Source organism: Cucumis melo, chromosome 2 (genome assembly GCF_025177605.1).
Source record: "Cucumis melo cultivar AY chromosome 2, USDA_Cmelo_AY_1.0, whole genome shotgun sequence".
NCBI lineage: Eukaryota > Viridiplantae > Streptophyta > Magnoliopsida > Cucurbitales > Cucurbitaceae > Cucumis > Cucumis melo.
In genome coordinates, this window is record NC_066858.1 from 15,211,371 (window position 1) to 15,225,770 (window position 14,400).

The 14,400-nt window shown below is 31.5% G+C and overlaps 1 protein-coding gene across 1 annotated transcript; it reads right to left on the reverse strand.

The window, feature by feature from the left end:
* Positions 1-9,041: 9,041 nt before the first annotated feature.
* On the reverse strand, positions 9,042-10,532 carry LOC103487433 (umecyanin-like). Its single transcript, XM_008445754.3, has 2 exons — positions 10,314-10,532; positions 9,042-9,482 (listed from the first exon to the last, which is right to left on the reverse strand). The coding sequence occupies exons 1-2, from the start codon at positions 10,495-10,497 to the stop codon at positions 9,163-9,165; spliced, it is 504 nt and encodes a 167-aa protein (XP_008443976.1). The 5' UTR covers positions 10,498-10,532; the 3' UTR covers positions 9,042-9,162.
* Between the last annotated feature and the right edge of the window lie 3,868 nt (positions 10,533-14,400).

Below are 14,400 nucleotides of genomic sequence, written 5' to 3' on the forward strand. Positions count from 1 at the left end.
AATGTAGAGTAAAAGAGGAGACCATGAGTTGCCAATTTTGAATTAAATAATGAAACGTTCTGATCTTTAAGTGAAATGGGTCAATATTAATAGCCGTGGAGAATTCTAATTCTAATTATTGTTTTTGTGTCAACCAATTGAAATTTATTTATTTTAGTAAATAACTGATTCATTATCATTTTTAAATTGATATATTAATTCTTTTAACTCCACTATGGTTGAAATTATTTAGTTCCACGTTTCAACCAATCTAACAACTAAACTTGTAATCTTTTTAGTCAAAAGTTTTGATTTTCATTTTCGATATATATTAATTTTAATATTATTTTATTTTAATATTTAAACTTTTAAAATACTTTGTTTAAATTTGGAGAAAAATTAGTTTATATCTTTGTATCTTTTATATTCGTTCTGCAAGTTGAATCAATTAAAGGTCTTAAATTAATAATTTTACTAATTAACAATTTTAAATTGAGATCTTTTCAAAAATATAAAAAAGCGACAAAATATTTATACAGAACGATTCAAAAAAACAGAAAAAACTTAGAGGTCCACCGTATAAAATATCAAAAATGCCTCATCAACCATGCTGTCAATAATGCGCGCAATATATTTGCAATTTATACGCGATCGTTTAGATATGTCTACTACGCGATCGTTTAGATATGATTATAATTTATACACGATCATTTAAATATGACTACAATTTATAAGCGATCGTTTAGATATATGATTACAATTTATAAGCGATCGTTTAGATATGACTACAATTTATACGCGATCCTTTAGATATGGCTACAATTTATCTTTTCAATTCCATCGTTTAATTTTGTTACACGATCGTTTAGATTTGGGAACCCAAATCCAAATGATTTTTTTTCAAGATTTTTTATACACTATCTTTTATTTTTTTTATAGGATCGTTTACTTTTTTAAACTATCGTTTACATTTGGCTACTCCAATCTAAATGATTTGGCTACTCTTTTATTCTTTTATTTTTTTAGAATTTGTTATTTTGTTGTACTGAGTCGTTTAGATTTGGTTATCCAAATGTAAACGCGTAAAAAAAAAAGACGATGGAAAGAAATCTCTGCGAGAAAAAGAAGAGGAAAAGTAGAAAGACGATGGAAATAAATCGAAGTGAAAAAAAATGAAGAGGAAAAGAGAAAAACGATGAAAAGATTAAACGACATAAATAAAGAATTGAAAAATAAGAAAGATTATGGAAAGAAATAGCAGAAAAGAAAAAGAGAAAAGAAGAAAGACGAAATTATGAAAGGACAAACCTGAAATATTTTAAAAATGGCTAACCTCGTGGGTTTGTTACACGGCCGCTAAATAGTTTACAGTGACAAAGTTTTCCTTTTAAATTTTTTTAAATAAATCAATTTAAATATAGTGAAATGAATTAAAAATAACTATGAATTGTTCCCTGTCTAAATTAAAACACTCAACGTTGGGAGTATTTTCACAAAGAATGTTCTTTTTGAAAATGATGACAAAAATGGACTATATAAAAATAAATTTGAGAAACGAACTATTGTAAAAAATAAGGTAGTCTGATCTATCTTATATCACAACTTTCGTTAATTTGTGTGATTCATATACAGTTTGATGCATGTGGTTGGACATGCATTAATCATTTGATAAAATAAGCTACCCTACCTCATAAAAAAAGTTGTATATTTTAGATTTTTGAAAAATTTTCTTACGACTTTCTTTAAAGGCGGGTGAAAATATGGCCATATGGGTTTAAACTTTAATTTTCAAAATCAGAAGAAAAAAAGGGTTATTAAAAATTTACATTTACAATTTTCAAAATTAAATGATTAAAAAAGGAAAAAAAAAAAAATTAAAATAGGGGAGAAGCAGAAATCAAAATAAAATAAGAAGGGAAAAGATAAAAAAGAATTGAGATGAGAGAGTCATTTTTTCTTTTAATTTTTAAATAGAGGAGGAGCATTTGATTTTTGTTTTTTCAAAAAGCATTTATTTTCAAAATAAAATATCCATCATTATTAAGCTTCTTTTGGAAAAGATACCTGACTTATATTTATAACATTTAATCATGTAATTTGACGCAGTAGTTGAAGTATAATAATTTTATAATGTAAATTATGATTATAATGATACACAGTTTGGGTTTTAGAAGATGCCACAAAAGATGTTATTTTTGGGAGCCTGATCTTTTCTCCTGCATATATTTTCCTTCTTTAACCCAGGGTTATGTTGATTCCAAATGAGTACATGCCTTTGCTACCTCTCACTATAATCCACTGTGTGAAATTATTGTTGAAGAGAGTATAAGATCAATAACACAAATACTATTTCATAGGGATCCTAAGCCATTTCTTATAAGAACGGGATTTTCGATCTTAAAAAAAATGTAATAGTTCGTTTGGATTGATTTAAGAAAAATTGATTTTGAAGAAGCTCATATTTGTTTAAACTCTTTTTGTGAAAATTGTTTTAAATACATGTTTAAAAACCATTTCGAGTCACTTCTAAACATTTATTATTTTTAAATTAAATACTTAAAAATATAATCGACACATACCATAAGACTTCGTTAATTTACACATATTTCAACATTTTAGAACGTAACTACAATAAATCATTGCATTGTGCTTGAATTTTTCTTTGAAACCTATTTCAAGTCTATCTTTGAATATTTCATAATTTTCAATTTGATTCTTAAACATTAAAATATTTATAACTATTCTGCTGACCACATCAGGTAGACATAATATTAAATTAGGATTAATTGGTTGCTTCAAATGTCTAATATGTTGACGTTGATGTTTGCTTTCCTGGTGGTCTTCAACTTTGAAGGGTCAAAGTCAAACAATCACAGTCATGAAAAATATCAACATCAGATATTTGACTGTAATTTTGGGAACTTATCCAAAGCGTTTTTTAATGCTTATTTTTGGGGTTTATAAGATTTTATTTTTATAGTTTTTGAAAACTCAATTCTTTTATCCAATAAATTGTAACCATATGAACCAACAATTAAACATGGTCAAAAAAAGAACAAGATTTGTTCCTTCCTTGTATTAGGAGATATTTCAAACACAATATTCTCCCATTATTTAGGTATTTATTGTAAATTGATTTGATATTTCAAGATCCACAATTCTCTCCCATTATTTAGGCATTTATTGTAAATTGATTCTATTGTAATTTTATCATATTCACTCATTTGTAATTTGTATAAATAGGTAACTTTATCATCAATAAAATGTAAGGCAATACAAAATACATTCAAAATCTTTCATAATATCAGAGCCTTCCTCAAAGTAATTTGCATACCTCACACATATTTCTTCAATGGCCACCCCTAGCTCCCAATCTCACCTTCCTGAAACCTCCAATCCCATTTCGGAATCCTCATCAAACCCACCTGTTCCCACCTCTACACTCTTTTTGTTATCCAACATCTACAACCTCGTACCCATCCGACTAGATTCTACAAATTACGTTCTCTAGAAATAGCAAGTTTCCTCCATCCTCAAAGCCCATTCTCTCTTTGGCCATATTGATGACACCCTTCCTTGTCCTCCAAAATATTTACCATCTTCAACTCTTGGAACCAATTCCTAAATCAACCCCGAGTATCTTCAATGACTATCTCGCGACCAAGCTCTCATTACCTTAATAAACGCCACTCTATCATCCTCTGCCCTTGCCCACGTTGTCGGTTCAGTCTCCTCTAAGGCATTGTGGCTTTCTCTAGAGAAACGTTACTCATCCAATACCCGTCCAATATTCTTGATTTAAGGTCAGCTCTCTATACCATAAAAAAAACCCCTTCCGAAAGCATTGATAAATACACCTCTCGCATTAAAGCCCTTGTCGATAAACTTGCTGCCACCTCTGTCTCTCTTGAAGATGAAGAAATCCTTGTTCACACTCTCAATGGCCTTCTCGCTGCCTTCAACGCATTTCGTACTTCTATTCGAACTCGCAACGACAACATCTCCCTTGAAGAACTTCACACCCTTTTCATTTCAGAAGAAACAACCATGGCCAAAACTTCAGCCATAGAAGCCATTCCAACAGCCATGGCGGCGTTTCACCCACCTCAGCATCACGACAGCCGAGGACGAGGACGCCGTTTCCACTCCACTGGTAACCCTAATTTTAATTCTTCCCCAAATTCTTCTAATCGTGGGACAAATTTTGCTTCAGGATCGCGTGGCTTAGGAAGCAATAATAATTTTGGTACACAGCCCAATCACTTTCGACCCAATTACAATAATCATGACCGATTTCTTCCACCATCCCACTTCACCTCAGTTCATCCCAATCAACGTGGTATTATTGGGTCTTCTCCTTCATATGGGCCTAGCTTTAGGCCTGAAACAAATTTTGGATATAATGGCCGCATCTTTTGTCAAATATGTCACAAACAAGGACATGGGGCTCTCGATTGCTACAATCGCATGAATTTCTCATATCAAGGCCGACACCCACCCTCCCAATTAGCGGCAATGACGGTAAACTCTATGAATTCTCAAATCTCTGGTGAAAATACTAACAATTTTTGGCTACCTGACAGTGGATGCAACGTTCACATGACAAATGAGTTAGCAAATCTCAATCTATCCAATAATTATAATGGTGAGGAAACTGTCACAGTGGAAAATAGTCAACCTTTAAATATTGAAAATACCGGCAGTGGTAAACTCTCAACTCCCTCTCATACCTTTAATCTTTCCAAAATACTCCATGGTCCTCAACTTGTTACAAATCTATTATCTATTCACAAATTTTGTCTTGACAATAATTGTATCTTTATTTTTTATACTGACTGGTTCCTCATTCAGAATAAATTCACTAGTCGAACTCTCTATACCGGTGAAAGCATCAATGATCTCTATCCTATTCCCAGTACTTCTACTCTATCCACATCCACCATGCATTCCAAATCTTTTAATTTTCATGCAAAACAAGAAGATTCATCACTATGGCATTTTCGTTTTGGTCATCCTACTCCCAAAATTCTTAATTCTATTTTATCTCGCATTGGTTTGTGTCTTCTTCTATTTCTACTTGCAATTGCATAAGTTGTTTAAAAGCAAAAATGACAAAATTACCTTTTCCTATGTCTTTATCAACTTCTCTTACACCACTTGAACTTGTTCACAGAGATGTATGGGGACCCTCTCCAATAATATCTTCTAATGGAAATCGATATTATGTTAGCTTTATTGACAACTTTAGCAAATTTACTTGGCTTTTTCCTATTGCTTACAAATCTGATGTTCCATCTATTGTTCAAAAATTTGTTCATCTCATTGAAAATCAAATATCTAAAAAATTTTTAAAAAATTCGATCAGATGGTGGTGGTGATTTTTGCAACACCACTGTACAATCCTTTTTTGATTCCAAAGGTATTTTTCACCAAAAATCATGTCCTTACACTCCTGAACAAAACGGTATAACCGAACGTAAACATCGTCACATAGTTGAAACTGCAATGTCTCTAATTTTTCATTCCTCTGTTCCTCTTGAATTTTGGCCTTATGCCTTCTCCACTACAGTCTTTCTTATTAATCGAATGTCCTCTTCCTCACTTAAAATGTTATCACCATTTGAAATGTTTTTTTTGTTATACTCCTGATTTGCATCATTTAAAAGTTTTTGGATGTGCATGTTACCCCCTTCTCAAGCCTTACACCAAACACAAACTTGAACCAAAAACCACCCAACATGTATTTTTAGGCTATCCTCATAACTTCAAAGGCTATATTTGTTACAATCCATTAACCAAACAAACCATAGTTTCACGACATGTTATCTTTCATGAAACAATCTTTCCCTATGCAAATTCCACCAACTCTTCTCCATCTCAATTTCTATCCATCTCTGATCCAAGTATACTACTCACCTTACTAAACATTCCACAACATACACCTTTAAATTCTGTTCTCATTCCCAATATCTAATCCGCACCTATTCACCCTCCCACTGTTGACATTACTTGCTCATCTTTTATGGATACTAATGCCACTTGTCAGTCTTTGAATGTTTCATCTACAGTCGATACAGGAAATAAGATAAATGCTACCACAATTAACTTACCTGATCCACCTCCTCCTCGGAATACTCATGCTATGCAAACTCGAGCAAAATCATGTATTTTTAAGCCAAAGGCCTTTCACATTACAACTGCCTCCCAACTCCCACATCATATACAGAAGCCTCCAAATATCCAGAATGGCGAATTGCGATGCATGAGGAATTCAATGCTCTTTAAGCACAAGGTACCTGGTCCCTAGTACCTCGACTTCCATCTATGAATGTTGTTGGTTGTAAATGGGTTTTTCGAATAAAATATAATCCCGATGGCACTATTGCACGTCACAAGGCGCGACTGGTTGCTAAAGGTTATCATCAGGTACAAGGTTTTGATTTTGATGAAACATTTAGTCCTGTTGTTAAGAAACCTACCATATGCATCATTCTTGCTCTTGCTGCTCAATACAATTGGTCCTTAACCCAGTTAGATGTCAAAAATGCCTTTCTTCATGGTATTCTTCAGGAAACAGTGTACGTGGCTCAACCTACTGGCTTCCAAGACAAAACATGTCCCAATCATGTGTGTCTCCTCCACAAAAGTCTTTATGGTCTCCAAAAGGTCCCTCACGCTTGGTTTGAATGCTTTACATCTTATTTATTCACTTTGGGTTTTGTTGCGTCTACAGTTGATCCCTCATTATTCATTCAATCAGTCGGATCCTCTCTCACTTACTTTTGTATGTAGATGACATCATTGTCACTGGACCTGACTATTTATACATTTCTGTTTTTAAAAACCAATTGGCCCTGGAATTCAAAATATCCGACCTTGGTCCTTTAAAGTACTTTCTTGGTCTCGAAATCCAATCCTCCATTGATGGCATATTTGTTAACCAAGCTAAATATCTCAATGATCTCCTCCACACATCGGGAATGACCTCTGCCAAATCTTGTATCACACCAATGTCTACTTCTCTTGATCTTTATACAATTGCACCACCATTTAATGATCCATCACTTTATCGCAGACTAGTTGGTTCCTTGCAATGTCTTACCTTCACTCGTTCTGATATTGCATTCTCTGTAAATCGTGTTAGTCAGTTCATGCATAAACCAACTGTCATTCACTTTTTAGCCGTCAAACGCATTCTCAGATATCTCCGTGGTACTCCAACCCTTGGAATAAAATTCGAAAAGGTTCGTTTTCTCTACAAATTTTGTGATTTTGATTGGGCAGGTGATACATCTGATCGACGTTCTACCTCCGGCTTCATCGCCTTTTTCGGTTCTAATCCAATATCTTGGTCTTCTAAAAAGAAATCTACCGTCTCTCGTTCCTGCATAGAAGCAGAATATCGTTCCCTTGCCACTACTACTGCCGATCTTTACTGGATCCGACAGCTTCTATGTGATCTCCATGTTCCCCTTAAGACATCACCAACATTATGGTGTGACAATGTTTTCGCTATATCTCTGGCTCATAATCCAGTTTTTCATGCTCGCCACCAAACGCATTGAAATTGATTATCACTTTGTTCGGAAAAAAGTTCTTCGCAAAGACATCTCCATCCGTTACATTTCTTCCAACAACCAACTTGCTGATATTCTCACAAAGCCACTCCTATCTCATACATTCCTTCACTTTCGAGACAAACTACTGACTCAACCTAAGTCACCAGTTTGAGGGAGGATATTAGGAGATATTTCAAACACAATCCTCTCCCATTATTTAGGTATTTATTGTAAATTGATTTGATATTTCAAGATCCACAATCCGCTCCCATTATTTAGGCATTTATTGTAAATTGATTCTATTGTAATTTTACCATATTCACTTATTTGTAATTTGTATAAATAGATACCTTTATCATCAATAAAATACATATCAATACAAAATACATTCAAAATCTTTCACCTTGGAGTAGAAAATTAAAATTTAGCTTTTATTTCACATTTGTTGTTCTAAGAGAATTATGACTATAATAATTGTGAAAGTAAAAGATCATAAACAACATTACAATACAAACACAAATTTAAAATAGTTGTTTAAAATAGTATACATAAAAAAGATAAGACATGTCAACTAGCCAGAGAATGACACAAAATTCACATATAATTAAAGTTTTGTGCATTTGTCTAAGGTTAATAGTTTTTGGTTTCAAGGATGATCAATGCATGTTGTTATAGACGTTAACACAAAATGATAGTCACACAAGACAAGCATTCTTGTAATTTATATGTTTACTTATTTGGAAAATTCAAAGTATTTTTTTGGTTACTTTCCTTTCTTAATGGTTTGCAGAATTTGCGTTTTTATGGTTGTTTTCCTTTTCCATTGTTCCTATTTCTTTGTAAGTCTTCACATTGTTAAAGTTGTCGCTTTTATTTATTGTGGTTTGGAATTTTCTTTTATTTAATATAATGCTCACACTGTGTTATCGTTGGCCTATGTACAATCATACGAAACATTAGTTGAAGGTTTAAGAACGAAGTTTTCATAGTTTTAGAGGAAGCCTAAGACTTCCCATAATTTACATGAGAAAAAGGAAACCTAAGTTATATTATCGGAACACATCTTTACAAGTAGAGGAAAAGAGATAACATTAAATGAGAGGAAGTTTTATAAACCAAGTGGACCTAGAGTACTTTTCTTTATTAATATTTGCATACATGGCCGAGCCTAAATTCAATTAGGGAGGAATCTCACATCTAGGGAGCCTAGGTGATCATTGAGCCTAGGTGAACTTTTTTAGTCCTAAGCTTTGTATGAAAGTAGTCATTTAATTCATATAAACTTTAGTTCCAAATAACTGAGTTTATATATATAGTTTCAAAAATATGTAAATTGAGTTGTTATTTATTTATTTTTATTATTGTGTTTAAAAGAGAGAGGACACAAGGCATGAAATTAGGCCTTCACCAATTGATTGTTCTAAAATTTTTCAAATTGCACAGACATTATATTCTAATAACTTATTTAAAAAAACGAAAAGAAAAGAAGAATACATAAATATATGATGAGAATTACAATAGTATTTATTCAAACAATAAGACAGCTACAAATTAAACCAAAAGAACAATATGGAAACACAGGCAACATGAGAAAAAATAATGAAACAACAATAAACGTGACTAACTATATGGTTAAGAGAAAGAACAATCCAGCCATGGCTGCAGCCAAAACTGCACCAAATCTCAAGGAAGAGGCGGAGCTCGGCGGTGGTGGTGGTAGCAAGGCGGAGTTGGGGTTTACGAAAACGTCGACAGAAAATTTCATACCCGCGTTGCAATGATTGCCAATAGTACAAATAAAGTAACGACGACGAGGAGAATCAAGTGAAATAGATAACACAGCAGACGTACTCAAAGTAATTCCTGGCTTCACACATCCATCTAAATCCGTTTGCCTTTCAGGCTCCGCCACATCATGGGACTCCGATGATTTCGATCGGAATACTGTATGTAAAAACAAATCACACATATATCAAAGCTACAAAAAAAGAAAAGAAAACCTTGAAAACCTTTCGTTCTTAAATTTTAGTTAGTAATGATTTTAGTTTATGTATATTACCATTTCGTAAGATGGTCTAATTTTTATTATAAAATTCAATATATCGTTCAGTCGATAATAATTTAGTTTATATATTTTATCATTTGTACGATAATTTAGTTCTTATCTTAGAAATTTCATATGTCTATTTCAGATTTAATAAAATTTCTTACAGAATTGATTGGAAATAATTTTTTTTATTACAAAGTATATGGTAAGCTCTTTTAACCAAGGAGAGTTTGAATCTTAGTTTTACAGGGATTCTTTTTACGATAAAGTTTAAATTATTACAAATTTCAAAGTAATTAAAAATTTGGGGAAAATAAAAAGCTTTTAAGTTAATTATCATATACCCAAAATTTAAATATTTTTACTTTTATTCGTAAAATTTAAAATTATTTTACAATGTCAAGTATTTTTTTGAAAAACATTTCAAAGTTCATAAAAAGGTGAAATTGAAACTTTTTAAAATCTAAGAAGATGAGGGAAACGTACCCTACGATTAAGAATGGGTAATATCTTTTGTATATAATTAAAAAGACAGAAGTTAAATTAAAATCTTTATCCATGAACTTTGTTATCTTTAAAAGTTCATGAATTTACCGAACATAAAATTCAAATAAATATCTTAATAGTATTATAGAGCAATAAAAAATTTTACTACACACATAAAATTGAAAGGTTAATTTTAAACAAACAAAAAGTAGTATAAGTAGGGTACAATTAGTTGCACGTACCTAGTTTATCACCAACAAAGAAAGTTTTGTTACGAGTCCAATCGGAGAAGAAGGTGGGGTTTGGTGGTAGGTTCCAACCGAAATCGCCACCAACATCATAATCAACGGCGGAAACGACTTGTAGGAGAGCTCCCACGAGGAAAAGACAAGCAATTGAACTCGAACTCATTAATTTTGTAGCCATTTTTATGATGAAGATGATGAATAATTGATAAGAAAAAATAACAGAAAGAGTAGATTTTTATAGATGTTTTTTAGTAGTGTGGGAACAATAAGAACAAGTCAACGTCCAAACTTGTAGTTGGTCAACATCCAACAACATATATAATTTGGCGATGTAGACAAAACGTGTACGATTGTGTTAATTTTCAATAATGGGAAAGAACAAAGTGATATAAAGAGGCTCTAATTGGGTAAAGGAATTTGTATGCAAAAGGAACCCGATGGCCATTTCTTTTACTTTTCTCATCTCATTTGTTTAATTCATTTTTATTTTATTTAGCGAATCAAATTGTAATCTACTGTTTATTATGAACTAAATTAACATTATCGCAATTGGTAAATCAAAAATATAGATCAACATATATATAAAAAATTGTCGAGGAAATTTTCTTTTGTTGAACAAAGAAAAACTCTTTTAATTTGCTTGTTCAGTTTTGTGTTCAACTTTAATACTTTGGTCTAACGTTTCATAATAGCTATACTTTTGTTAGTTTAGTTTCCAATATTAGCTTATAGATTTAATTCCAAAAAATGTTATGTTTTATCAAAACAAGTTTAGAATTTTAGTTTTCATTTATTTTTTTTGCATGTATGTGCATGACTGCATTGAATTAACATAAAGTATGCTTGTTAGTGCTCTTTCTAGCAATGAATGTTTTTTTTAATGGTCTCTTCAAAGTTAGACATATTAGACGTAATCATAAAAGTAAAATGAAGTTTTCTTACAATTGAGTGATCTAGAATATCCCTTGGAACAAACTATTTTGTATTTAATAGTTAATTCATGATTCAATGATTAATTTATAGTGTGAACGATAGGATTATACCGATCAATATATTATCGTAGATGTAAAAAAAAATGGAGTAACATTTAAAATCACTCCACAGATAACTTCATCAAGACTACTTGATAACTCTAGCATGCAAATCTCGAAAAAAAAGGACCTGATCATGAGCCTATATGAAGCTTGTACAAATCTCTATATCTTCATTTCTAAAGAAACAACATGTGGATGATTTTATAGTCTCCTTGAAATAACCGATATAATGATATAGGTAGTAACGACTCTCATGCTCATAAATACCATAATGCGCACTAGCTAACTGTAACTTTAAACATCAAGATAATATTTTTAAATTGTATCTGATCTTATAGAGATACAAAACAACAAGAATTTTTTTAGAAGTTGAAACTCTTCAAATATCCCAAAGTTAGTAGGAATTGTTTTGAGGGTCGAGAAAAGTATATACGGACGAAAGACAAACAATTGCTTAAGTATTTTTTTTAATGTAGGACCAACTCTCTAAAAGAGGTTTTTTTTTTAATACCTAAATTGAGCTAGTTCTTAAAAAATTAATATTTAAACATGTTGATATATCTAGGATATAAAGAGAGAAAAATTCTTACGGCCAAACAGTACAAGAAGAATTTCTGGTATATTATTCTTTAATCAATGAATCATTCATAATGATTTATTTATTTTTCTCTTTTGTACACTGCACGTAGAGGCTAAAAGAAAAAGAATAATTAGGGATACATCAATGAATTACAATACTTAAGGGACGATAAGAATATTTACATTAAACGAAGGCACAAAATCAAATTTGTCGCAGAACTTTCCAAAGGAGCAACAACACCAAGATTTGTTAATATATCTACGCAGGGAGAATTTAACCATTTGTTGTAGGTATTTAGATCGATGAATTTAGGTTAAATTGAAGAATGAGCTTGTGTGATGTTTAAATCATTTGACGTGGTGTTGGGCTTGTGCATGCACCGGTAGGCCTAATTTATGTTCTTTTATCATTCGTTCTCAAACCGTAGGTAGAGAGTTCCCAAATGCCTAGTTTTCTTGTAAGAGATTCGAATAGAATCTTTAGGAGCGGTTTGGTGAGAATATCAACAAGTTCGATATGACACTCAAGAAATTGGGGTGTCACTACTACAAAAATTGGATTACTTGACGTTGATACAGTGTCAAGTAAACCTATACTTGACGTTTTAAAAAGTGTCAAGTAATCGACTGTCAAGTATAGTCCCATTACTTGACACTAAAAAAACGTTAAGTATTATATTTCTTGACGTTATTTTCGTGTCAACTAAGATATCATACTTGACGTTTTTTACCTATCCAATAAGATATCATACTTGACGCTTTTTACGTGTCAAGTAAGATATTATACTTGACACTGTTTGCGTGTCAAGTAAGATAGTATACTTGACACTGTTTACGTGTCAAGTAAAGCCGTATACTTGACACTTTTTACATTTCTTATTTTCCATTTCCTGTATTACATTCATTTAAATAAAGACAAATTCGGCAACAAAATAAACTCTCTAATGAACAACAATGACAAATTCGTCAACAAAATAAACTCTCGAACAACAATTTCATTCTTCAACAATAAATCATATATGTACATAATTTACAAGTAGTATGACTATTCATGTCTCTCCACAAACTACTCTCAATTTACAAAGATAAATAAAATTACTAACTATAAGACTCTAGAACATTAAATTATGTTCTAACCCTCAATAATTACTTCTTTACGAGTGTTAACTACTTCACGAAGCCTCGTAGTAAGTTTCACCAAATAATTCTTGAAGCAACAACCTACAATAGAATTTTGCAAGTTTTAGTAAAAAAGAACAACAATTCATCTTTAATACTTTTTAGTCAGATCATCTAAACACTTACACATATAAAACGAAACTATGAAAGGGTTGCACATTGAAAATGTAAACATTGTACTAACCTTTATACTGTGATTAGGAGAAGATGTGAATTTCTATAGGAACATTTAGAATGTTAGTTTTATAACACAGAGACAAGAGCATATATAAAATCCTGACAAGTAAGAATCAAGCCAACTAAGAATACTGCAATCAGAAACATAGTTTATGGAATAAATATCTTTTTCAGAAAACTCATTAATCTACCAATCTTTTCAAAATAGTTTACCTTTCTTTTAATAGCATTACACGATCAACGCTGGCAATAAGTCTTAGGCAACACAACATATGTTCTATTGAATTCAACATTTTAGAACAAACTAAAGTTTCAAGTTTTATTTATAGTTTGTTTACGCTATGACTATCATGCAATTATTATACAACTCAATAGAAACCATAAACAAAATATCAATAGAAAATCAACCAAATGCTTCATTAAGGCATTTCATCAAACACAATGTAAGCTATCAATATGGGTAATGTTGATACCTTTAAAGAATTACAAAATAGTTAAAATGACTAAAAATAAGCAAAAGATAAATGAAGAGTGTTGAACAATACTTGAATTTTGTAATATATGTTCAAAGGCCCATCTTGAAAATCAAAACCATCCAATTAACATTCATTCTAAGGTCTTTGAATATCAACCAAGAATGATGTTTAGCAAGAAAACTTTGAAAGACTAACAAACAAACCAATTCACAAAAAAATGAAACAAAAAGCACATGTTTTCCACTTTAAATCAAGTCAAGAGTAGCTTTTGATAATCTAGTTGGCTCAAATTTGATGAAAATTTGAAGTGCAGCATATTATTACAAGTGTAACTTCCATAAAAGAAATAATTATAGTCAATGGCGTAGCTTTACTGTACTCTAATCAATTCTTAGGTCATTCCATAAAGGAATATGTGGAGGTCATTCTATAGAAGCTTCACTTAAAATGCCTACAACGTCAAAAACATACAAAGAAACAACAAACATTACAAATAGCCTTATTCTAATCGATTCTTAGCTTTACTTTACTCTATTAAGGGAATACACATTAACCACAACCACAACTACACATTAACCACAATGAGAAAGAATTTGGGCTTTTTCTTCATGAAATGAACAAGGAAACAAAAACAAT

Coding starts and splice junctions, on each gene's coding strand:
- LOC103487433 (XM_008445754.3), bottom strand. CDS start 10,497: ATGGCTACAAAATTAATGAGTTCGAGTTCAATTGCTTGTCTTTTCCTC. Junction 9,483..10,313: donor CTTTGTTGGTGATAAACTAG/GTACGTGCAACT, acceptor TTTTACATACAG/TATTCCGATCGAAATCATCG.